General features: G+C 36.6%; 1 protein-coding gene across 1 annotated transcript in view; it reads left to right on the top strand.

The window, feature by feature from the left end:
* Positions 1–27,570, top strand: part of BCAS3 (BCAS3 microtubule associated cell migration factor) — a 498,029-nt gene that overhangs the window by 62,909 nt on the left and 407,550 nt on the right. Inside the window, exons 8-9 of the mRNA XM_065418107.1 lie at positions 18,366–18,473; positions 22,525–22,601. Of these exons, the coding sequence (XP_065274179.1) occupies positions 18,366–18,473; positions 22,525–22,601 (185 nt within the window). The remainder of the gene's footprint in view (positions 1–18,365; positions 18,474–22,524; positions 22,602–27,570) is intronic.

Raw genomic sequence — 27,570 nt, 5'->3', positions numbered from 1 at the left:
TTCATTGTCTGGGTTGGAACCTTTAGACTGACTACACAGAGCTCTGCCGCTTGAGCTGACAGGGTATCTGATAGCAGCAGTAGATTATCCTCTTCTATGTGGACCAGCACTAGAGAGGGATGGGAAACGTTGCCAGTGGGTTTCACAGATATTTGTTGACAACAGACTCCACAATCTTGGCTTCCATTCCAGGCTGTGGAGGGGAGTGGCCTCTAGTGGTTACTCTCTTCTAACCATTCCCCACAAAGTGTGACCCCTTCTCCCCCATCTCCTCCAACATTTTATTACCCAAGTCTTCTCTTCCCCACCCTGGCTCCTTATCCCACTTTCCACTCCTCAGATTTCTTGTCCCATTCCCAGTCTTTCCCCCCAGTACCTAGTCCCTGTCTCTCTGCCCAGCCGATCCCAGCCCTCCCCCAACTCCATCAGAGTTTTTCTCTCTCCATCCCCACTCCCCATCTCAGTCGCACCAGGCTCCTTTTCCCAATCTAGTCCTTTCTCTCTTCTTGGTCTAGCTCTTGTCTTCTCAGCATTTAAGTCGGACAGCTTCCTCCTGCGCACTGCCTGGGAGCCTTTAGGTGGTCATTGAAAGCTCAGGAGAGACAGACTCCCTGTTGTCAGCTGCCTGGCTCCATTCTGGCTTGGAGCAGCAATTATGGAACGTTTGGCTTCAGTCCTGTATCCCTGGGCTGGAGAGGGCATATGCAATTGTTTTTTGAGGATGGCACGTGTGCAGTCCGGTCACACTTTGGGAACTGTGAGGAGATTGAGCATGCTTAGTTGCTTTGTGGGGATGGTGCATATGCAGTCTGGTTTCACCATAAGACCTGGGAGAGGCTTGAGCATGCTCAGTAAGGATGGAATCTTTGCAGATTTCAGGTGACAAACTCTAAGAAGCTGCTACTGAGATGACCTAAGATTTTTTCAAAGGCTTATAATTTTTTGCAGATTTTCACAGGAACAACAAAAGGCACATCCCTTACACAAAGGCCACTCTGACAAATCTGAAGCCCCAGCTCCAAAGCATGGGTATGCTAGAACTTTGCAAAGAACAGATCTCAAGGATTTTTTTAACATGACCAAGACAATGTCTGTTGTCCTAACAGTGTTCTAAGAAATGGCTGAACCGTTTTGGCTGAATTTTTCCAGAAATATTTAGCTTGAGGCAGACACCAGCATGGAAAATTTTAAACCAAATAGCTCAAGCTTGGCATAGTTATAAGCAACTTCAAACCAAAATGGAAAGTGTCAGGCAATTTTAATAATAGGTGATGCTATCAGTCCCACCTCTAATGTGCAGATAATGAAGTGTCTTACAACCCTGCTGTCTTCAGATTAAGTTGCCAGTGACATCTTGGCATACCCGTTTAAAGTTAATAGGCTTACACAGGTGTCATTGTGAGGGCATGACCTACAGAGAGTGGCATTGCAGAGGTGTTGCTGGGGTACTTTTATTAAGTTTTGTGTGTGCGATGATAAGAACTGAGTGTGACTGTCCGAGCCCAAGGCAAGTGTGTTGGGCTGGCAGTTAGAAAAAGCATTTCAAATGTTTGTTTTTTTCAAGTAGAGCAAATGTGATGTGTAAATCAGTGAGACAAAATAGCTGCGGAATCCCCACAATACAATTCTAATAGCAGAACATTTTAAGATAGAACTGCACTTTATATATAGATCACTTTAAAGTAGGATTTTCAAAAGAACCCAAGTCATGTTCTTCAGTCAGATGAGTTCTCTTGACTTTTATCTTTTGTGCTTTTGGTGGGATTGTAGCTTAGTCATTCTATATAAGAAGAAATAATGTGGAAAATACACCGAATTAGTGTCCATATATTATATTTACCAGCAGTGATATATACTAATTTTCCCAGTCTCTTGAATACTTCTCAAATGCCATTGACCAGGAAGGATTGTCTTTAAGATATGCTTCAGATTAGCAAAAGAAGTGTGAATATTGATTTGCAGTTTTATGTATATTGGCAGACTGTGAAATTGCAAGGCCTGCCATAGCTATAGAGCTGTAAGTGGCTTCACAAAATGCTGTGCTTGCTTGGTAAAGTTGGCTGTAGTTGTGATCTTTCATTATGAATTACAGCCATTTTTTGGAGCTGCAGCTTCCAGAAATCCCATATTTTCCTATTAAGCTGTGGCATGTGGTTGTTTCAATATATAGAAAGTTTCTACATTTTGTTTGTCATGTTTATCATATCTTGTATGTAGTTCAAGATCAGTCTGTTATTCAGTAAAAAGAAATAAAAGATTTGTTTATACGATGGAACTCTATCTGCTCAGATGGCTCAGGTTACATTTGGTTAGATGTTTTCTACAGAAATTACTTGAGGGTAAAATAAATTAAGATTTTTACTACCACTGAATTAATCTGTAACAGAACAAGGGATAGAATCAAGATCTCCCAAATTTGAGCTCTATATTCTAGCCACAAGACCAGCCTAGGTCATATTCGTAGAAGAGTTATAGAAATATATATTCACAGACACATGCTCATTCATGTAATGATCAAAGGCGGCCAAAATCTGCTCAGCTCATATAGAAGTCTAATCTGCTTACACTCAAAGAGCAGAAGTTGGCCCAGTAGTTATGTCCCATAGCATAGCATCATAAAGAACTACATTTTTATGTTGGATTTGCCAGATACATTACAGCTAAAAATTGAAAGTGAAATGTTTGTCTTGGGAGATAGCTATCCTCAAGTGTCATTAGATATACAAATATAATTGGAATATGTAAAAGTATTGTTCTAATAAACCACTTGTATGACCTGACTCCCCTGATCCATCTGCATGCTTATGATTTAAATATTGGCCAATTTAGAGATTCGAGTGCAACACCTCATAGATGTAGTGTGACACTCTTTAGAAGGACTTTAGAAGTCACAATTTGTTTTATATTAGTCATATTAAATTGCGTATCCTATATTAACTAATCCAAAATATGATGTCACAGTAGCATTTTGTGACATGTGGCATGTCTCAGTGAAGTGGAAAGCATGTTGTACTCTGGGTTTTCAACTCAGGCATGCCACAGCTGAAAGGCCAGCTTGTGCTATACTTTACACTTCAGTGACAGGCGTGCCACATGTCACAAAATGCAGCAATACAACGCTATAAAGTGCTGCTGTCTCAGTGGGATACAGAGTATTTTTGGCTGTATATAATTTTATACACTGTAATAATCTGTTTGGCTAATCGCACTGTTAAACAATAGAATACCATTTATTTAAATATTTTTGGATGTTTTCTACATGTTCAAATATATTGATTTCAATTACAAAACAGAATACAAAGTGTACAGTGCTCAGTTTATATTTATTTTTGATTACAAATATTTGCACTGTAAAAAACAAAAAAAATAGTATTTTTCAGTTCCCCCATTGCAAATACTGTAGTGCAGTCTCTTTATCATGAAAGTTGAATTTAGAAAGGTAGAATTATGTAAAAAAAAAAACCTGCATTCAACAATAAAACAATGTAAAACTTTAGAGCCTACAAGTCCACTCAGTCCTACGTCTTGTTCAGCCAATCACTCAGACAAAGACGTTTATATTTGCAGGAGATAATGCTGCCTGCTTCTTGTTTACAATGTCTCCTGAAAGTGACAACAGGTGTTTGCATGGCACTGTTGTTGCCAGCATCACAATATATTTACCTGCCAAATGCCCTAAAGATTCATATGTCCCTTCATACTTCAACCACCATTCCAGAGGACATGCATCCATGCTGATGACGGGTTCTGCTCCATAATGATCCAAAGCAGTGCAGACCGATGCATGTTCATTTTCATCATCTGAGTCAGATGCCACCAGCAGAAGGTTGATTTTCTTTTTTGGTGGTTTGGGTTCTGTGTTTCCACATCGGAGTGTTGCTCTTTTAAGACTTTTGAAAGTGTACTCCATACCTCGTCCCTCTCAGATTTTGGAAGGCACTTCAGATTCTTAAACCTTGGGTCAAGTGCCATAGCGATCATTAGAAATCTCACATTGATACCTTCTTTGAGTTTTGTCAGATCTGCAGCGAAAGTGTTCTTCAAATGAACAACATGTGCTGAGTCATCATCCAAGACTACTACAACATGAAATATATGGCAGAATGCGGGTAAAACAGAAAAGGAGACCTACAATTCTCCCCCAAAGAGTTCAGTCACAAATTTAATTAACACTTTTTTTTTTTTTTTTTTTTTTAATGAGCATCATCAGCATGGAAGCATGTCCTCTGGAATGGTGGCCGAAGCATGAAGGGGTATACGAATGCTTAGCATATCTAGCATGTAAATACCTTGTAATGCCGGCTACAAAAGTGCCATGCGAATGCCTGTTCTCACTTTCAGGTTACATTAGAAATAATAAGCAGGCAGCATTATGTCCTATAAATGTAAATGAACTTGTTTGTCTTTGCATTGGCTGGACAAGAAGTAGGACTGAGTGGACGTGTAGGCTCTAAAGTTTTACATTGTTTTGTTTTTGAGTGAAGTTATGTAACAAAAAAAAACTAATTTGTAAATTGCACTTACACGATAGAGATTGCACTACAGAACTTGTATGAGGTGAATTGAAAAATACTATTTCTTTTGTTTATCATTTTTAGAGTGCAAATATTAGTAATACAAAATAATAATATAAAGTGAGCACTGTACACTTTGCATTCTGTGTTGTAATTGAAATCAATATATTTCAAAATGTAGAAAAATATCCAAAAATATTTAATAAATTTCACTTTGTATTCTATTGCTTAACAGTGCGATTAAAACTGCAATTAATATTTTTGAGTTAATCACGTGAGTTAACTGAGGTTAATCGGCAGCCCTAATTTTTATGTTTTAAACTTCTTTTGAGAAATCTTCTGCTACTTTGCTCTGTGTGAAACATGAGGAGCATTAACTGTAAGTACAGTATTGTTTAGCATACCGAGAAACTACACTGTAAGAGTTTTTTAGAATTTTTCTTTAGTGTTTTTCAATGCTTTTTCTTTATAGAACTGTAGTTTTTGTGACACATAGTAAGCTGAGTTTTCCAAAGTTTGCTCTAAGCGTTGTGGTACGTTGTACAGTATAACCATTTCTGTGTCATATCTTTGGTTTTTCTGAAAGTTAATGAACAATTTCACTGTACATGTATCCCCTGGAAACAGAATCTACTGTACTTTATTAATAGAGACAGAAAATAACCTTACCTTGTATAATTGGTTTACAGTGTAATGAGCATTCTTAAATATGTAGGTGCCAACTTAGTCTAGGGGTGTATATACTGATTGTACCTCAAGGTCCCTTTCAATACCTTTTAAAAATAAAGAGCCACATCTGGCACTATACAGTTTGCACTAGCTGAGGATCTGGCCCATAATATTTTGCTTTAGGCATCTGAAACATGTCTGTAATTCATAGATCCCAACTATAGCATATTATGGTGGGCTGGCAGCTCCTGTGTCTCACAGATGGGAGATCTATATATTGCTGAGTAACTTCATGATTTCCTGGCTGGAGATCATTTAGTTTCAAATATTACACTTGAACGAATACAGATATGTAGCTTGCTTGCTGCATGATTGATGCATCAAGTCTTCACTATCTTCCCCCCATGAACTGTTCCCCTCTTTTGTTTATTTGGTCTGAATTCCTTTTGAAGCCTTTTATTCCGTGTTGTATAAAATGCCTCGAACATTCATGCCACTACGAGAAATGCCATTTGTGATCACTGAATGGTGCATGCATGTTCTGTGCATACTGTGTTCTAGTATTACAGTAAGTGGATGCACTTGATCTTTTGTAGGGGAGTGCTGGCCTTGCCACTTACAAGCAGCACTTGACAACTGATTCATGGAATGATAGTTACAACAACTTCACAGGAGTCTGTACGCCCAATCCTCTTGACTGAAAGTATCAGCTAGTGAGTTATGGATAGTGATAAAACTGCGAGGAAAAAGCCATCCTTGAATTATGAGTACAGAATAGTTATAACTCATTATACTATCTATGTGAAAGGAGTATGGTAGGAGGAGGTTTGCCCATACACACATGTAACTTCCTATAGCTGGGTAGAAGAAGAAATATATGCAAACAGTTGTTTAAAAGTTGACTTTAGGTAAATATTAATGTTAAATAGGAGAATTATAAATAATTGTACTTTGTATGAATTCTCCATCTTCACATTCACTAAATTCCAAAAACAGGTTCACTTTATTCCATCTTTACTATCCCTGTAAAGAGTTCTGAGGCAAAAAAAAGTACAGTAATTCCTGGCATCACTAAGGCTTTTTACTAATAGAAGTTCATAATCTCTTTCAAAGATGCACTTCTGTAAACTCTTTTTACTAGAGGTAAGCATAGCCTTTGCCATATCCCCTTAACTACATTTGATGTAAAAGGCCAATAGATAGCATAAATAGATGTCTATGACCTTTAAAATGAACTTGTGAACCAGGATAGAGTAAGAAAGGGGAGAGCAGATTTAACACACAAGTATGTATGTACGTTATGATTTTATTTTAAAATATATGCACACACGTATGGTTTAAAATATATTTATTTTAACTTCTGTACTTGTAAATGTTGGGGAAAATGTTACAGAACTTGATTTTTTTAATTATCTGTAATTTGCATTTATCTATTTGGAGTTTGTCTTTAAATACAATTTAATTTCTGTAATTGCTTTTGATAATGATAGAATGCACATAATTTACATAACTGTGTTTAGTTACCATGTTGTCTTCCATAATTTATAACAAGGCAGCTAATCAGCCATATAATAATTTGCACGTGTATATGAAATGTTTCTGTAGTGCCATACCTTGCAGTGTCTATATATGGTATAGCACTACAGAAACATTTCATATACATGTACAAATTATTACAATGGTGGTTAGCTGCCTTGTTTATAAATTGTGGAAGTGTGTATGTGTGTGTGTGTGTGTGTGTGTGTAAAATGTGGTTACATTCATCTGAGAATGGATAATATCATTTTACAGATCGGGAAAATGAGGTACAGATGGGTCTAGTGAATTGTTCAGGAGCATATGAGGAGTTACCATTTGACACTGGAATACAGTCTCTTGCTCTAATTATTAGCTGTGCTGCCTTATGGAGAAATGACTTATCCATGAAAATTTAGGAAACAAGACTGTTACTTTTCAACTCAATGAATACATTAATATGTAAAATGACCAGTACTGGTATTAAGTATTGGTGTCAGTCCATGTACAAGGCTTAACACCTTAGAGTTACCTTGACCTGCCTCACGAATTGTCAGCTAAGGACTTGGACAGCAATGTTACCTTCTTTCCTCACTCTCCACATCTCTTTTTTCCCTAGTGGTTGTAACTGTCAACATGAACTGATGTATGTAAGCATACTTCTGTGCCTACTTCATTCCTTGGCTCTGGAGGAACAGTTTATTTGAATACTGTGCACGTAGTTGCTCATATAGTATGTATCAGGATATGTGTAGTTGGGGTTTTGGCAAACACACACCACTTCCTTTTTTTCTGCAAACATTTCCTGTCACACACGCAAAAACACTACAGTGTTCCTTTACTATATTTTATTTTTTCCTAGCTAGAACTCAGGTTCCCTATTTACCTGTTATAGAGCTGTTTTTTGTAGAGCTGATGACTGGTTTTTATAGTTTTCCACTATATGCCCAGCTATGAAGACAGAATTTAGCCCCTCCCTATTTGTGGAGGGATGGGGGTAGAGGATATGGAAGTTTCCATTGTACTTGTTTGTTAGATTTGTTCTATTTAATTAATAAAGATAGATACAAGTGTAGTGCTTGATCTTTTGGAGTCTAATTCAAATAATGTAATGCCAAATCAAATATATTTCCTTCTTCTATTTAAAGGATTGGATTTAGTAACACATGCCTGTTTGGTGCAGCTTTTTCTTATTTAAAAATAAGAAAATTGCTTCCATGCTTCTTGCAATTTGTGGAACGTTTAAAATGTCTCTGCTGTTTTGTGTTTTACTGATACGTGCTCATTCTTGGAAAATGTCACTTTCTCAAATACCTTGTTCCGTTTTTCATAACGTTGAATGACTGTTAAATATCATGAATGAAAGTAGTAAAATCTCTGATGTATAGAGAAAAACTTGAAATCAGTAACTGAAATAATTAAAAGCAGTTACTTGCAATGTTGATAGGTGATGTTTAGGCTATCTCTTGTAAAATATTTTACAAAGCTGTACCAACAGTTGATAGCGTCCAACATTAAGAAAGCATATCTCTCCGTAAATGTACAGAATCCTAAAGATTGCATACTAGACCTGAAGATATATAATTTTACTTTTAAGGTCCGTTAAAAATTTGCAGTTCTTCAATGCACTCTGTTTCAGTATAACTTTCTAGTATTTGTATCTCTTGTTTAAACAAACAGAAACCACCAGCAACAGATATTGTACACAGGAGTTTTGTGAGTTGAAGAAATTTAATTAGTGTCACTGATAGTATTAAACAAGTAAAATATCACTAAAAGAAGGTAATGCAGTCATTGAGTGCTAGTATTCTAAAGGCTGTTGGCAGAAATTTCCTTTCTTAATAGAAGGGTAGTTTATCACAGAGATTCAGCATGTCCAGGAAGAGCTGGAGCAGTGACAGACATATTCTAGTAGTTATATTCTTTTTTTTACAGAATCAAGATTTCTTTGCTGAAAATTAAATTGTGCTTCAAAATAGAATAATCAAATAAGGCCACCTGACATCATTTTGAAACAGTGTAATGGCAAAAGAGCTTTTTTTTTAAATTATAAAACAGACTTTCATAGACAGCTGCCAAATGGAAAGAATGGTTTCCAGATTTTTTTTATTCCTACTTTTTTAGTCTTGGGTGAATTATTGATAGATATGTCATAACTCTATGAGAGAAATGACAAAATGTCTGATGCTTTCAACTGAAAATAGCAGAGTTGCAGTAGCTATAGAAACTTGGTTCACATGGATAGTTTTAAATTGAGAGAAGTAGAATTTACTAATCCACACACATAAACTTGCTCCAATTTTTTTAACAATATTTCTCAGAGTAGCTCCAATGTGTGAATTATTTCAATAGACATCAGTGGTACTACTCACAAGTAAGGCAAGCAGGATTTGACCTTTAAAGTACAGAGTGCTATCATGAAGTATGGTATTGCAGTTCCAACACTTCATTATTTTTTACAAAATGTTAGTAAATATACTGTGTTATATTTAAACTAAAACTACATTTGTCAAAGGGCTGGTCTACACTGGGGGGGGGTGTCGATGTAAGATACGCAACTTCAGCTACAGGAATAGCATAGCTGAAGTCGACGTATCTTATTTCAACTTACCTCCCGTCCTCACGGCGCGGGATTGACGGCAGCGGCTCCCCCATCGACTCCGCTACCGCCGCTCACCCTGGTGGAGTTCCGGAGTCAATGGGAGTGCGTTCGGGGATCGATATATCGTGTCTAGATGAGACGTGATGTATCGATCCCCGATAGATCGATCGCTACCCGCCGATCCGGCGGGTAGTCTGGACATACCCAGAATAACGGAGCCAATTATGCTTGGTGACACACGTCTGCTGCTTTGTCATGCCTGCTCACTTAGCCCAATCCATGCTCATTGAAGTCAACAGGCATCTCTGTCCATTGACTTTGGTGGAGATTACGTTGGGCCCTTACTAATTTTCACAAATCAGTCATTTGCAAAAGATGCCCCATTTACCTCTGCTGTGTCATATAGAGTAACTCATATGGAGTCATGATTTAGTCTGTGACTCTTAAATGTTGATTTCTGTTTAAAAACTAAACATTCAAAAAATTGTAAGATCACATTTGATCACAGGTGTGTTATTAGAACTGTCACTGACTAAACATAAATCTTAAGTTTATTTGCCATGGATGTACTTGCTGGTAGAATTTTTTTTCTAGCTATACAGAACTCTTCCTGCCATTTATGCTGCCTTGCACATTAGTGCATAAAATATAAGGTCATTATATGAAGAAGGTAAATAGCCTCTTTCCAGCTGCTGCTTGTAAACTGATCCCTGCCTGAGGTGCCAGCATAGCTATGCTACATGTCCCTCTCTGTATCTGAAATTGTATCATCCTGAATTACATTACATCTAGCTCCATCTTCCCTTAATTATGCACCGAGTTACATTACATCTGCCTTGCTGTATGCTTGCAGGCGACTTCTTCCTTCATTCACTTAAGACAGATGATACACAAACAGCTTCTCCTTTTCTCTTATGGTCTCTTGGTTTAAACAGTCCTCTGGATTCCCAGTCATTAAGGCCAACTTCCTCTGATAGCTGTTTGTGGCGGGGTTTATTGATAGTGCTGAGATTGCAAAGAATCCCCCCAATACACTTGCTGGGAGGTGCTGGTCTTGAAGGCTCCCCTCGCTATACTTACTTTAATGAAACTCTTTTCTTTTTGTTTTCAAGAGTGCCTCTTTTGAATTCAGAGTAGCAGCCGTGTTAGTCTGTATCTGCATCCGAAGAAGTGGGTTGTAGCCCACGAAAGCTTATGCTCTAATAAATTTGTTAGTCTCTAAGGTGCCACAAGTACTCCTGTTATTCTTTTGAATTCGTCTTCCTTCGGGATAGCTGTCTAACAGTCGCTGTTATGCATTTGTGATCTATGCTCTACTCCACAATTCAGTCTGAGAAATACTGGTAGCTTTCACTCCTCTTCAGATTCCCTCTAGCTTTTAGAATCTGTGGCATTTAGTGAAGGGATATTTTGTAGCAACTGCAACTTTACTAGTTTTTTTTTTTTTACATACATCTGACACCTTTCTCTCACTTTTGTTCTCACCTACTCAGTCTTCTGTGGATTTGGTAGAGATCTTAATTTCGTGGGCTTCTTTTACTGATCTAATACAGTTTTTCCTGTACTTCATCCCTATCATTTTCATTCTTCTAGGTTAATGTTCCTGACCTTTCCTCTGACCATAATCTTTCCTGTTCCTCATTGTCTTGATTTCTTAATAAAGAAAACATCTCTGTCTGCATTTACAATTTCCATTACATTTTGTTTGATCAGAGCATGTTCTCTCTAATCAAGTGCCCTTGTTGTTGATCACTTATTTATTCTGCTGACCTGACCTACTCTTATTTTTATAACTTTTGGTTCATTCTGTCATTACGGTTTTTAACCTAATTATCTTAAATTATTCATTCATTGGAAAAGGAAACTTTAGTATGCAAAGGTGAAGTTATTAAGTACACCATGAAGGTAAGCTGAACCTTGTTTGCAGGAATATTTTCAGCTATTAGTATGTGATCTATTTACAACACTGGTTTCTAAAATAAAGTGATGGGAGGGGGCATGAGTTAATTTGCACAGTTATTAGGAGGTAATATGGTACCATAACAACCCACTGCATCATTATAGTGTTTCCAAATGAAGATTCTATCCATGTAATGTAGGTTCATCATCATTATACAACATGTGCTATTGATACCACAACTTCCGCTTGTTATTCCTGAGGGCTATCGTTGTATGTCTCGTCAGTAAAATTATGTATCATACATGCCCAGGGGCAAAATGAGTTGGCTAAATTTGTCAAAAATAGGAATGTAAAGTTAGGGTCCTAAATCCAGATTTTGACACTTGCCTGTTTATCCAACAGTTCTCATTGACCTCAGTTTCTGAAAATCCTGAGCCTAACCTTTGCAATGGCAGTACAATATTTAAAATAAAGGGAGATGATGGAAAATTAACCTTCTTTCAGAAACAGGAATTTTATTAAAGCTAGACAATTAAGGGGAAAGGTCTCCTGTAAACAGAAACCTTTCTGAAGTGGTCGGTCTTTCAGAAAAGTGTATATTCTGATTTTTCTCATCCCGAAGGTTTGGTCTTACGTTACTAAACTATTGCATGTTTTCTGCTTTCCTCTGTGTTTTTTTTTTTATGGATGGTCACGCTTGTGACATGAGAAAAAGTTTGTCCTTCTGAGCAGGTTATTCTAAATCTTTCTGTGCACAAGATATAGTCTTATGTCAGGTCCTTTGGTCTTTTCTTAAAGACCATAAGATTTGCTGACCTTAAATGTTTTCCTATTCAAGTATAAAAATTAGGATTCCTCTTAGTGTTTTTAAACAGGTTGCTGCTGCATTAAGTTTTATAGCTATATAAATATACTATATAATGGATGGTATATTTGCTAGATGGTATACTTGTGTGTGTACATTCATCTTTCCACTCAGAATTACTACAAACGGAGTGACTCTCATGTTTTAAAAAAAACAACAACCTGTGAATAAACGGTACCTGTATCATAATACACACGCACAGATATACTCATTTGCCAACTGTACAAGGCATCGGTTAGAATTTTTTTCTTCTAATATCTCCACAGTGCAATGATGAGTTGTGGAAACCAAATCAAAACAACCCAAGAGCCTTGTGGAATTCTTATATTTTATATTTACAAAGGGAAACTTTTTAAGTGCTATTGGTGAATTTAAGACTCTCAGTCTTCAGTGATTCATTTCATATCTCTATACTAAGCATCTATTTGGACAGCTAGGATACAATAAAAATATGGATCATCCACCGGAATTATATTTTTAGTATTTTATTTCTGACAGACTTTAGAATATTATTACCCCAGGTAAGGAAAGCATAGTCTCCACATTCCTGTTTGAAGATCTCCATCTGTCCCCTTGTGTTACTTTACATAACTATCTTTGAGACACTGAATTATGATCAGTGTTCTTCTGACCACGGAGAACTGGATGGGCTGTCATCTTTTATCTGCTAGAGGGTTTCCTACTAATCTCAAACTTCACTTGTTTTATAGTCTTCTGGGGACATCAGCTTGTGTTGTCTTAATTAATCCAAAGTAGACCTTTCAATAACCAGTGTATTTTATGTTAATTGAGTAAGTAGAATAGGGAGCATACATGACCTATTGGTGATTTTAATGTAAATCTATTTCAGAAAGAAAACAAGATGGATCAATTTATTACCTTCTCAGTTTTGTGATGTGTTGCATTCCATGGGCTGCACGACTTTGTGTTCTGGTTTTCAAGCAAAAGTTTTCAAATTCTTTTGAAAAAGATTGTTTCCATGCAGTCCGTATAGTGAAGTTTTTACTTGTTCCACAGTAGTTGAGATACCGCTATTTCTGTGGTACAAATTTAAATGTACTTCTGTTAATTATGTTAACATAATTGGTGTCTCTTCAAACACTTTAAAGATTTGAGTGTGTATGTGTTTGGCCATTGGTTGCTTAGCAAAGAAAATTCCTACATTAAATATTTTGTCCCAGTAAACTTTCCAAGATCCTTAGAGCCTCTGGTAAAGGATAATGTTTTTGAATATTTACTGTATATCCTGTTATATCTTATTGAACACACATTTATGATTTTTAATATAAATCTACTTAGAATATTAGTATTTTCTCTATATTAGTAATAACAGAGTCCAGTAGTAAAAGGATGTGCTTGGAGTAAGTGATATGGAAGGAGGAGATTAATATTCTTAAATATCTTTACCTCTATCAAGGTCTAGCTTAAGTGCTTAGTGAAAAAGAGTTGGTGGGGCTAGATTTTCAATAATTCCCAGAATCGGGGCCATATTTTCTGGAGAGCTCTGCCCCCCATGTAAGTACCTAAATGAAGTGGCCAGATTCTCAGAAGTGCTCAGAATCCAAGTGGCCACCGAGGCCTTTTCTTAAGTAGGAAAAAAGGTGTGGTTTTGAGTTTGCTAACTCAGGTTAACTACTTCAAGGTAAAATCTTAGTGCAGACAAGGCAGTTTGTAGCTTTTACACAAATTAGCAAGTACAGTTAAAAATTAGGCCCCCCTGTAGTCTTTAACTCAACTTGTTATGGGAGAACTTAGTTGTTAACTGGTTGCTGAGCTCTTTTGAAAATTTAGCCCAGTAGCTTATTTCTGGTCCTCAGTGCATCTCATAAGAGGTGCACAGCTTCTTGTAGAATTAGATGCAAGATGGCCTAGCAAAACCTTCTAGATTCCTGGATTTCATTAAATTGTCTAATATGGTTGTAACATAAAATTATAAATTTATCTGTAAATGTCTAAGCTGAGTCTTAGAATGGTAGGAAAGTATGTGTAAATGTTAATGTTTTTATATATAAAATGTGGGTGTGATGTACAAAAACTTGCAGAATGCTTGCAACTCTCACTGACGTCAGTTGTTGTTGCTCTTGCTAAAAAATTCTGATGATTGGATCCAACATCTTCAGATTCTCATAGTTCTAAAATATTTGACATTTTCTGTATATTTTTTTGGGGGGGGGGGTCAAAAGTAAATAGAAGATCATAGGAACAACTTGCCAGACCATGTGCAGCAGTGCAATAGGAGGCAAGAAGAAAGGTCTGGTTTGCAAGAACGCTTTGAATCAAAGCCTGGTGAAATTCAGTGTACTTTTGATCCAGGCCACATTTCTCTTGCAGCATTAGCCTTTCCTTTTAAATGTGATGTTATTTGTTTTAGCCAAAGCTGCTTCCTCATCTACATGAATATTGGTAAAATGATATTGTCATGACCAGCCAATGGGAAGGCATCATGTAAAAGAAGTAGAGAACAATCTGAAGAAGTTGGTTTTTTACCCACGAAAGCTTATGCCCAAATAAATCTGTTAGTCTTTAAGGTGCCACCGGACTCCTCATTGTTTTTTTAGCCCACCATGTTGCCAGCCTGAGGGTCCAAGAGATATTCGAGATTGTGCTGTTTTTGTTCCAGACACTACATGAGATTTTACCCATTCCTAAACACAGTTGTTATTTCTGCTAAGCCTGTATTACCAGACTCTCTCTCTCTCTCTCTGTGTGTGTGTGTGTGTGTGTGTGTGTGTGTGTATATATATATAGAGAGAGAGAGAGAGAGAGAGATACCTATCTCAGAGAGCTGGAAGGGACCTCGAAAGGTCATTGAGTCCAGCCCCCTGCCTTCACTAGGAGGACCAAATACTGATTTTTGCCCTAGATCCCTAGGTGGCCCCCTCAAGGATTGAACTCACAACCCTGGGTTTAGCAGGCCAATGCTCAAATCACTGAGCTATCCCTCCCCCTGTAGGCTTGGACCTTAGCAACAAATTATTTTGACTACTTTTCCCTAGTGCCTTTAATGCTGAGAATCTCACTCATGATGTTGTCCAAATGCCAAGTTTAATTATCAAGATTACAGGATTGGTGTGCACACAAATTGCACAGCAATAACAAGAGGTGTGAATTTATAGTCTGACTTTACCTAAAATCAACCTTAATCACTTCTGTTCTGAAATAAGAGAGTTCCATGCACAGACTTGCACCAAAATGGTTAAATTGGCTTTAGGAAGCAGATTTAGTTAAATCAGGGCAAGTTGGCAAATAGATCAGCACTTGCTTTCCAACATCCTCTAGTAGTAATGAACTGCTAATTGAAGGTGACTGATTGTTGTGTCCCATCTTTTGGTCTTGTAAATGGTTGACACTGATGTACCCTCTCCTTTAATTATTAACGTAGGTATGTGCCTGGAGCAAATGATTCTTTCCGAAAGAATTTATGTGGGAGTTAATTATGTGGTGTTGTTTTTTGAAAATTTTTGTGTGCATATTGGTTCTCAACAGTATATGCGTATTTTACACACCATATTCTTGTTGGATTCTAGATAGGAAATGGGTCGTATTTGTGTCCTTAGTTCTCCAGAAAAATTCTTGAGCAGCCTAGGTCCAAAACACAAGCAAGTATTGTGTCAGGAATTGTGTAAAATGCTGTAAAATAAAGCAGATATACGCAAAAGGAAACACATTCTCTTTACCCATACTTAGTATGTTTATTCAGCTGGCAATTTGTGCTGCTTCATATTCGTTGACCTAGAAATAGCCATCATTTTAATGCACTCTTGGAGGAAAAAAAGGTGTTATAGAAGAGAACTGCCACATCAAAGCCTCTCTCCAGCTTGTGAAATGGTATCCACCACTACCCTTCTCAACTCTATTGTAACACTCAGCACTTTTTTCTATCTACAGAAAGTTTGCCCTTTTATTAAGAAATGGCTGTAGAGTTTTATTTATAGTAAAATGATAAAAGCAACACAAACTATTTGAAAAGATCAGTACTGTTTAAACAAGAGTCTACAATAAATGTAATGTGGGTTCTGCATGTCTATATAGCAGAAGTTGCCATGTGATTCAACTGTTGCCATATAGTGTAATATGTATCCATTTAAGTAAGTGTTAGAGTGAAATCCTATGTAAATAGCTAGAACAAATTTAGAACTGCATACTTGTCAAGTGACCCATATTTTGTGGGTCAGATCCGCTGTTCCGAAGTCTGACTTTGGGATCAGTGAAATTTAAACACTTGGCCGACTGTGGTTGTACAGAAAAGGTTCGTGGCTGTTGAGGATATCATGGAATCAGTGTAATAATACCCTCTCCCTTTCCAAATACAGGAGGCTCACATTCATCCTTTTCCTTCCAAAAAATCTTGGGACATATGTAGAATGTTGAAAGAGGATCCCATAATGACCCTCTTCTTATTACTGGACCTTTGGCAGGTTTAAATATGTCCCTAAATAATTTGGAAAAACTTGTTTTGTCCCATGAGAATTAGATTTAAATTAGTTTGAAAACAAATATTTTTTCTGCTGTTATTTCACTTATATAACATATTCTCTCCTCCTTTTCTTTAGCTTACCTTTATCACAAAGAAGAGTTTGTTTTGTACAACTGAGGAAGGTTTCACTGTACTAAAAAAAAAAAGATTTTATTTCTCTTAAAAATTCCAATAACAACAACATTGAATTTATGGATTAATCTTTTTTGGAAATTAGCAAATTTATGACATGCTGGGAAATGGACCTCAACATTATTCATAAACAGGTTATTTAATTAAACTATATGCATCTGTGCAAATCTTAAAAAAAATAAGATTTCTGATACAAAGATAAATTTTGTTGAAATCATTTAATCATTGAACCAAAAATGGGATGCTGTTGCTTGGCCTTTTGGCTAAAATCCAGTATAATAAGGTGTCCAGAGACATTTGCATGGAGCACATCACAGGACACCGTCAGTACTAGGACGAGTAAACAAGACCGCCGGTCAGGGAAATAACCCACTTGCTTCCCTGATGAACTAAGGGATGCACCCCACCCATGTACCTATTCCCTACACCAATACTGACTTGGACTCTAAATACATTCTATGGGTTTTATACCCGAGATCACTTATTCACTGACGCTTTAAAAACTCCCACACCCCAATCTGGGTCTATGCTGGTTACGTGCTATGTATGTATCTTGTGAACCTTGTAACCGCTACTTGTAATCTCTCATAACTCAAGCCTGACCCCAGATGTACAGTACCTTCCTTCTTAACTTGTGTAAACTTGATTTTAAACATTAGCTTTAATAAATGTTTAATATCTGTGTTCTCTACCTAGAGATGATATCTTGCATTTGCCATCTCTGGTGGGGAATTAACTGTGAGATCATTTTATGACTTGTCTTGTCCTCCTTTCTGCATTTCCTAGTGTGTTTGAAATGGGAGAAAAATCTTGCCTCCAAGAGGAGAGATTTATTTGTGCAGAGAAATAAGTTGTGATGTGTTGTACTCTGCTTTTAGTGATACTCTTTTTGTAGCTTATTACAGTAATATAAATAGCCTGTATTTTCTGTAACTTAATTTAAAAATGGTTAAATTTTATAAAACTTGTTTTTAGTTACACTGTAATTACAATGTAATTACACTGTGGTTATGCTTTCTGAAATCTGTAATTATCACTGCTTATCATAACTAGTAAATTATTGAATTATTTATTATTGCCCATTTAGTTGCAAACGTGAAATGATCATAAGTTTGATGTTATCCATTTTTATACCTTTAACAAGAATATAACCTTATCACCAGAAAGTTAACTACATGGGTTGCACTGAGAGCTAGTCATTGACAGCAGATTGTACTGGATTATGCAGAATTATAGGAAATGCCTTTCTTGGACACTGATGTTTCGGATCCTTGAAATTCATTACTAGCCACACTATTGTAATAAAATCCAAACCGGCTATAGGTAATGCTATAGGTAAGGTTTCTAATAACAGTACAAAAGTCTGAAATGATTGAACAAAATATTCTGCAAACTGAATTTCCTCCCAAACCCAAGTCATATTCCTTTCCATCTCACTTCATCTGTATATCCACACCTCTTCATCCTATTCTTCTAGCTACTTTATCAATTTTATTTTACAAAAGCCCAGAGTGTTGAGCTTCATTTGAATAGCCTTCCCATACTTTTTACTAGATCGGGCCTGGAGGGGCTAAGAAGGGGGAACAGAAGGACAAATCATGAATAGTTTGGTTTTAATATTTTTAAGACAATGGTTTAAAAATGTTTTAAAATGTACAGTATCTAAACTTCTGTTTCTGTGATCCTTTCAGCACAAGCCCACCTTATTGCTGTGTGGACCTTTACTCTTTGCGAACAGGAGAGATGGTCAAATCCATACAGTTCAAAACTCCTATTTATGATCTGCATTGCAACAAAAGGTAGAAACTTTCCTTCACTCTCTTTGTATGGTAGCAGTTTTTTTTTTTTTTTTTTGCTTCATAGAAAACTCTAGTAACATGCATAGTTTACATTTTATCCATTGACTGGCTTTAGGATTGTAAAATATCATGCAGGCATCTCAGTTCTGCCAAAAGTAGAGCTTGGGTTTTTCACTTTTCAAGGAATATTTTGACTTAAAATAGGACAATAATACTTCTATAGTGATGACCATCTGAAAACACTTTACAGATATGAATGGATTAAGCGTCACGATGCCTTAGTGTGTAGGAATGTCAAGTATCCTCATTTTCCTTTTTATGGATTGGGAATCTGGGGCACAGTGCTGTTAAATCAATTAACATCTGTAAGTTAGTGTCTGAGCTGGCAGAACCCTTGTGTCTTGATAGAATATATATAAAGACCTCGTATGCATTCTGAGTTGTATAAATAATAATTCTACTCATTTACGTTAGAAGGTGGGAACTAGATAAAGCAGTGTATTTTTTCTGGACTAGCAACACTTTGAATACCTAAATCCTGAAAGAGGATGGCTTAGAAATATCTAAGCATCAGGTCTGAAATACTGCGATTCTCTGGAACCACAGGTTCAGATCCTGTCAGGTTAACTCAGCTCTTCACATTTCTGAGGTAGATAAAACTGAATATCCTACACTGTGTTTTCAGTCAAAAGAGATACAAAGTCCAAATGAGGATAGAAATGATCCTTTGGCACTTCTAATAAGAGAGTTTACTTTGATGGCTTTGACCAAAATTTTCTTTTTCCTATCCCCACTATTGGACTGCCTGCATGGATGGCTACTTCTCTCTACCTCATATTATTAGTTATTTATTATTAACACTTTTTTACAGCAAAGTTCATCCTTATATCTGAAGGTACTTTATAGAGGAGGGAACAGTGTCATTCCCATGTTACAGATGGAGAAACTCAGGCCTAGAGAAGTTGCTGCATTTCATTGGTGCTATAGGTATAGTTTGTGATGTACTCTGGGATCCTTCAAGATGGAAGGTGCTATAGAAATGTAAAATGTAACTTATTAAGAAATGCTCTAATTGAAAATATTTTGCACGGTGTTGATTTTAGCAGCATCATTTTAAACATATTGATGAATGGTGTGGTGCAAAGTGAGAATTGAGAAAGTTAGAGATGAACAGGTGGCAACAGTCAAATTTTATTTTGGATATTGTGTAAAGAAATAAATGGCAGGATTGAATAAGTGTCAGTTTTAAGGGGAGAGAGAATAGCAAACTACATTGGGAAGAAGGAGATGATGATGAAATTAAAGGAATAAAAGGGTGAGGAGTCTAAAGACCGCTACAAATTTTGTTAAAACAGACACTTCTCATAATGGCACCATAGAGAATATCAGTGTCTAAATTAATCAAAGATGAATAGTTGAAGGAAACATTAGAATATAGAACAGTTGAACAGACCAGTAATTTTCATAACACAACAAAGTAATATAATTTGATGCTATAGTAGAATTAAAGGACTAAATAATATGTTAGTGTTAACTATCCACAATGAAATTCCATATCAGTGGGACAGTATCAAAAACTGAGTTGAATTGAAGAAGTTAAACTAAGAATATAAAAGAAAATTTTCACAAAATAGGTCACTGTTCCTTTAACAGTCTGTCAGAAAGAGTTCAGTATGTATCTGTGCAACTGTCTCTTTAAAAATTTAAAGTTCCCTTGTGGACAGTGTGAAGATAGTAAATCTTTCCAGTCTAGTCTTTTTTTTTTTTTTTTTTTTTTTTTTTTTAGCAGAAGAAAAGTCCAATTGTAAAAACAGTCAAAAGGCAAAACATCATTCAATGTCTCCCAACTAAAAAAACTCTCTCCAGGTGCTAATGTTTTTTTTTTTCTAACTGGTGAAAATGGAATAGCTACTTCAAAGTTGTGGGGCTGTATCAAGGGTAGTTGTTTTTCTGGAACATATCAGATTCTATTATCATCCAAGAAAAGTTCACTATTTCAGATTGAAAATGCATGAAAAATGGCCAGTTGAAGTTCTAATGGGGCATTAGCTATACTGTAGACTAATGCAGTGCAAAATTGAAGTTTTTAAAATAAAATTTGAATAGCAGAAGAATAGAAAAGCATTCAGTATTTATATTTTTATATTCCAAAACCATCCACAATCTGTCAGGCACTGTCCATAAAGGAAAACACAGTCTCTACCTCTAAGAGCAGAAGACAGGAAATATGAGACGGATTGTGGAGAATGTTGTGATCAAAACAAATACAATTTTTATATACATTACACTTAAAAAAAACAAAAAAAACCCTATACTTGACTACCTTTCAGTCTGTCCATTATTAACTGGCTAATTTCTTAGACCGCCTGGAAGAAGTTACATAAAAATGATACACTTCCTTTTTGTTTTCCTTTGCTGTGATTTAAACAGTTGGAATTCATTTTGTTAAACTAAAAATAGTTGACAGTAAAAGCAGTTAGGTTTGGGATAAAAATTAGTATTCTTTTCAGACAAGACAAGTTGTAAATTATTGAGAAAAAAGAGGCTTTTACAACAGAAACACTCATGGACCCCTGAGCTATAATTTTCCTTCATGACATCACCTGTGTAGATTCCTGCTGTAAGACTGCATGTCCTGCCATTTGGCAACAGAACTCATTTCAAAGCACATGCTTTCCTGTTCCAGCATTGTAAATGTAGGGATATGAAAGCCCCCCCAGAAAACCGTCCCTGAGTTCCTCTTTTTCTGTCATCCGAAGCGGATGCAGAGCCCATTCTTTCCCTTGCTTCTGGGTTTGTATTAGAATAGCTAGACTTCCTACCCTGCTACAGTAGTTCTAGAGTCTTATGCATGGAGGAAAGGATCCTAATCATCTGGAGCCAGGAGTTTCTTCTGAGTCTTTGCTGAAGAAGTCTTCAGACTTATCAGCGAATGAGTCTAACCCTAGCCAGGGAAGTCCTCAAGTCTTTCAGGACAGGAGTTTTTAGGATCTTTTGCCTATGAGTAGAGCAGCTAGATCTTCTTCTCAAAAGGAGCACCCCAAACTCTGAAAAGAAGTCTCTATGATCTCAGAAGAAGAGGCAGCATGGGGCAAACAAGCACACCATAATATGTGCTAATTCTCTGGAGCTAATAGAGGTTGATATGAAAGTGGTTTTGATTATGTCCCAGCACAGACAGCCACCTTGGATCATAGGGATCCAAAAATGATAGAACCTAGCTAGATCCAAGCTACTGAGATCCTTTGTTGGATCATATGACTTTGAGGTTGGGCATAAGGCACTTGGCTTGGCAGATCCAATTTTGTGAGTGGGAGGCTATCTACATACATCCGCCCCCCAAAATATATGGCCCTTTGTTTTAAAGGCTCAAAAATGTAGTACAGTTAACATTTTTGCCAGGCTACAAAATTTCGATGTATTGGTATTTGCATGGTAAAAAACTGAAATTGCCAAAGGTAACTAGACAATAGCTGTCCCCTTGAACTTTTTTCATTGTCCTTGCATTTAGGATGCTGGTAATCCCTGGAAGTGGTTTATTACATAAAGCCCATTTCTCTGATCTTTAATTCCATGGTACTGTGCTTTCATATGCGGGGGGAAAACACTGTTGGTCTCTGCTAACAGTAGTATTTACTATTAGTAGTTTGACAGATTTGCAATGAAATAAACAATGTGATTATTTCCAGGGTAAAAGACTTCCTTTTAGATTAGTCTGTGTGCTGATTGTGGATTTGATTATGATTTGAGACACTAAGGACAATGCAGGATCCTTGCAATTCCATTTTTTTCTTTTCTAATGGACCTTTTATTACAGGAGGTATATCATAGATGCTGCACTACTCTGCATGGTATTTGTATACTTCCTGAAGAGCAGGTTATGTGGTGGGGTTGAGACTGTCTTTAGCAACTGCCAGTTACTAGAGAACTGGCAGTTTGTTGCTCAAGAATTTAAATTGATGGTCTTGAAACAATTACATTTAAAATATTGAATCTTAAACCAACAGAATTAATGTCTCAAGTACACATGTTTTCATTTTTGTGTTTTTAGGATACTTGTTGTTGTCTTGCAAGAGAAAATTGCTGCCTTCGACAGCTGTACATTCACAAAAAAATTCTTCGTTACAAGTATGTATGATATTGGATTAAATTTCTCTGCTCTGGTGAATAGTTGTAGTCCCATAAAACAGACTTGGAGTTGTCAACAGAATCAAATTGCAAGTCAAAAAAGCACATTGCAGTGAATGTTGATCCCTAAAGGCCTATTTTTCTCTCCCCAAAATGCTAAGTATCTGCAACTCTCAGTGACTTTGTTTAGAGTTGCAGGTGCTGCTCCACCACCTCCAAGAATCAAGTCCCATTACTTCTGTGTATTTGTGTTGTTTTGCATATTTGTCATCATACCTAAACTCTCATTTGTAGTGAAAAGAACTTTTATTAACAATACTTCTAGTATTAGTTTGTTAAACGCTGCTCTGATTACTCTTGGTGCTCTGTGTTTTCAGCTGTAGATTTTATGTTTAATCTACATTGGATTGAATGTGATAATTCCAATGGTCTGTCAGTTTTTTTGACTGTTCATTGTCTGTAGTCCCAGATCTATTTATCCATTATTATTTATTTTTATTGTGGTAGCACCTAAAGGTTAATGAGGTCAGGAACACATTGTGCTAGGAATGGGCATATCTGCACACAGCTGTTGCTACCTACTGAATTAGTAACTTAGACTGTTGGCTCAAACTTGGAGAAGTTGTTTGCTACTGACATTTGTTTCCTGATGTTGCTGGTGCCTTTTATACCATTTTTAATTATAGTCCTTGATGGTTGATCCTAACTGATAAGGTACACCCCAGAAGATCTCTCTCCAGAAACATCCCTGTGTCTGACACTGATATCTGTACTAGAGTAATTCATAGTGCAGTTGGAAAGACAGGATATTTCTCCTGATGTGGTTCCTGATTTGTCTGTGGAGGGTGCTAAAAATGGTACATGGTACACTTGGCCCGAAGACTGAGCATATCATGTATGTAACATTAAACCGTGTTTAGTCCCAGAAGTGAAATGTAATCTCTCCAAACTGTTGATGAAGAGTGCTTGTGTTTGTTCACTAGCATGGCCTCTTCAAATAATTGTTTACTGATGTTTCCAGCATCTGATTGGATCATAATGACACTATTGATGATAATGTTCTGTGTTTAAAAGGAAAGCCTTAAAGTACTCTTGGAATTCAGATGGAAAAAATGCTTCCTTTTAAGTACTCGTATAACAAAAAAAAAAATCTCTCTTCCCTTTATTAAAATATATCCAGATATTAGAAATGTTTCTTATTACTTTGAGGAAAAGTACCATTATGCGGTAATATTAAAGTTGCCAATAGGTGTCAGTTTCTCCCTACACGATGGACATAACGGGTTCCTAGCATTCACTAAATAGAACTTCATGGAAACAAGCTTTGAATTAAGGCTTTTGTTGTTGTTCCCTTTTATACCTTATAGAATCAAGGTACAAATTTAGCTTTATTTTGCGCAGGGTTCAAAAATTAAAACTTTCCACTAGGTGTTTTGGTAATTTCCTCTTAATTTTTTAAAAAAGATATCAAGTTCTGATTATTCTCAAGAGAAAACAGGAGTTGATGAAAATTTGTTTCCAAAAGTTAATAGACTGGTTGTATTAAACTACAGAAAAGTACTCCACGGTATTCAGCACAGGAACATCTCTATTCCTGATGTCGAAAAATAATGCAGCTGACAACAAAGACTCTTATGTAATATTAAACCAAAACACTGATTTTTTGAAAAGTGCCTGAGAAAGTAATGTTTTGTTTCTAGAAAGAAAAAACAAAACAGCCAACCCCCCCAAATCCCTATCTAGTATCTTCATTTTGATTTTTGATATTGTTGTATGTGTACGATGACTAGATGTCCCGATTTTATAGGGACAGTCACAATTTTTGGGTCTTTTTCTTATATAGGCTCCTACTACCTCTAACCCCCATCCCGATTTTTCACATTTGCTGTCTAGTCACCCTATGTATGTGCCTACAGTATATACACACCTAATTACATGCTTACATTATGGTTTCTTTATATTGAACTTGAATTTTTAAAACCATGACTATATTTTTAATAAAAGGTAAGCTGGGATGGGGATTTTGTTTATCCATTTTAAACCTACTGAATAAATAAGCTATTATACCTTGCTGCTCTGCTCAAAACCAGAAATGTGATTATCTAGATTATTTAGTGTAGCTTGTAGCTGTGTTGGTCCTAGGATGTTAGCGAGACAAAGTGGGTGAGGTAATATCTTTTGTTGGACTAACTTCTGCTTGTCTCTCTCACCAACCGAAGTTGGTCCAATAAAAGATATTACCTCACCCAAATTGTCTCTAATAACTGAATTACTCGCTCATTAAGAATATGTGTGGTAGCAATTTGTTATATTTTAGCTTAAGTTATGCTACAAAACTATAAATTATTTGGAAATGGCAAACGTTACTAAGCCATTGGATGCCCTAAACGTTGCTTTAATTTTCACTGCATTTTCAATACTGGAGTAGCAGGACTATTTTGTCATGAAGAGTTGAGATAAAAATAGAGCTTTTGTGAATGTTCACTGAGCTACTGGAAATCAACATTTCTGAAACCTCAGTACAAAAAGGATTTTTCTCCAAATGGTAATTAGTTTATAATACTCCATACATTTTAGCTTTTAATGTGAGATTCATCACATTTTTCACATCCACTGTTCTAGCTGAATGGAACTTTTTGATGCTGTGCTATTTCTGTATATACTGCAAGTTATACTGAGAACTCTGAAATGGGATTTAGAAGCTCTTTTCTCTTAATAGTGAATATGCTTATTACAGCAGATATAGTGCCTTGCCATGTTTTAAGGCCACAGAACAGTTTTAGTTATAATCTTCAGTTTTCACATGCACTCAAGTCCCAAAACATTTTTGTGGCTGACATTTTTGGCAGTTAGGTTCTAACGCCCTTTGAAATTCAGTTGACATTAGGTGTCATTTTTGTCTCTGAAAACCTACTCCTTGATCTGTACCCAGAATGTTGTTTTTTTAGAAAGTTTGATCAAAATCTTTTTAGCCATTTTTGAGTATATGAAAGGGAAGAGAAATGCTTTCCCCTTCATAAAATATCTAAACCACACTGTTAAATAAAAGGCAACCAAAAACATGGCTAAAATTTTGGAACTTGCTATGGAGAAAGTCCACAATGAGGACTAGCACTTTGGTTGATCTGAGGGGAAAAATAAACATGTATTATTGGAAAATCACTAACGGGAATGCACAATGGGTATTTAAGAACATAATGAAGCCCTGCCTCCTTTTGAACATGATTGGACATTGTCCAGTCCTTTAATCAATGAAGGCTGAGTTAAGGATAACCTACTGCTAGGATAATTTGGATGAGCGAGATTCACATTGAAAAGCACACAGCATAATCATTTACCAAAAAGACAAATAATTTACCCCAAACAGGAAAAAAGTCTGCTTTAACATCAAGGACAGAAGTAAGTCATTGGTGTGTGGGGGGGGAAATTGTATGTCTAGTCATTGTAGGGTTTCCCTGGAGTTTCACTGTATACTATAATATTTTATACAGTCTACATTTTGATTTTAAAATAACCTGTTTCTGACCCCAATTCTGAGCAGTGCCTTTTTGTGTCACTGGCCTCCCCACCCCACTGATATACCTCTACACTGGGGGCTGGTGGAACGAGGACAGTGTAGGGCTGCCTAGAGAATCTTCCTCTACTAGGGAACCTCCTAGTAAAGGGATCCTGCTGTGGTGATCCAGCTGTGTTCAGGCTCCTTTATGCTGAAGGAGAGGAGGCCTAAAGGGGCTAGAACACAGACCCGAATTAGAACTATTCTCTGTCTGTCTCAAGATGCTGCTGTCATAATGTCAACCAATAAACATGGCCTCCAGCTCAACAACAGCAGCTGCAAATGTGGGAAATCACCCATTTAAATGCTAATATCATTCAGCAGAAGCAACATGCGTCATCCTTTTTTTTTATTGGTTTTTAAAAAAAATTAAATACAGAACATACAATTAAGATCATAGTGTCAGGAATTTAGAAGTTAAGGTTCTACAAGCTATGTTAATGCAGCTGTGTTGCATATATGTGGTATGCCTGTTTTTGTGGTTGAATATGTAGTTTACTAGATCGTTGTAATAAATGTCTCATAGAATATTCAGGGTCTGCAACACGGTCATGTTCATGCGGCTGTTGTAACATTAGCTTCTGCGTTTCCTGACTTCTTTGAGAGGCTAACTGTGCCACTTTAACATTGCATTAGTATAGGGTTTAGTTAGATGAATATGTAATGATTGAATTGAGTGGAAGAGAGACAACCAATTTTACTTTAGGCTTTCATAATAAATACTGATTTTACAGGTGCCCCCATCTCTGTGTGTGAGTTTAAGTCAGGGGTTTAAACTCGCATGGAAAATATATTGTGGATAATCATGGAAAGATAACTTGAACTTCCATATCCAGTATATACAATAATCTACACTGTGAGAGGTATTCCTACTTCTACATCTGTTGCACACTCTCAATTTGCAAAGAATTCATGTCTGTAACTTTCCTATGGCATTCCACTCTCCACTGTGCCTACATTTGCAGCCAAGTCAGCTTCATCAAGAGAAGGCCTGCATCATGGAAGGGAAAAAAAAGAATGAATCCAGGGATGGCTGCAAGTTCGCTGTTTTTTGGAGTATTTCCTTGTAGCCCAGCTCACTGAACTCGTTTGGCACTTGCATTGAAAATTTGTTCCTTTTGCTAGGTGTGAATGCTGAGGTGCAGATTTTAGATCATTGGACTTGTACTCTGGTACAAATCAGTTTTGCTTCAGAGCCTTTCTCTTTGAGTATTGCATGTGACTGCAGGATCAAAAACTGGCATTCAGAATGATGTGCACGCTTTTTTTGGTCTTTGTAAAGAGTAAATGTGAAATAACTGTACTTCATTGATTTGTATGCCATCAATGCTCCTGCAACTGATGATTACAAACATGGCTTTATGGATGCTTTACTCTCTATAAAGAACCTCCTCCCTCCCCCCGAAAAGAGAT

The sequence above is a fragment of the Emys orbicularis genome, chromosome 17, assembly GCF_028017835.1.
Source record: "Emys orbicularis isolate rEmyOrb1 chromosome 17, rEmyOrb1.hap1, whole genome shotgun sequence".
Taxonomy (NCBI): Eukaryota; Metazoa; Chordata; order Testudines; family Emydidae; genus Emys; species Emys orbicularis.
Note: the sequence above shows the minus strand (reverse complement) of the source record. Positions and strands in the feature narration are given on the sequence as shown.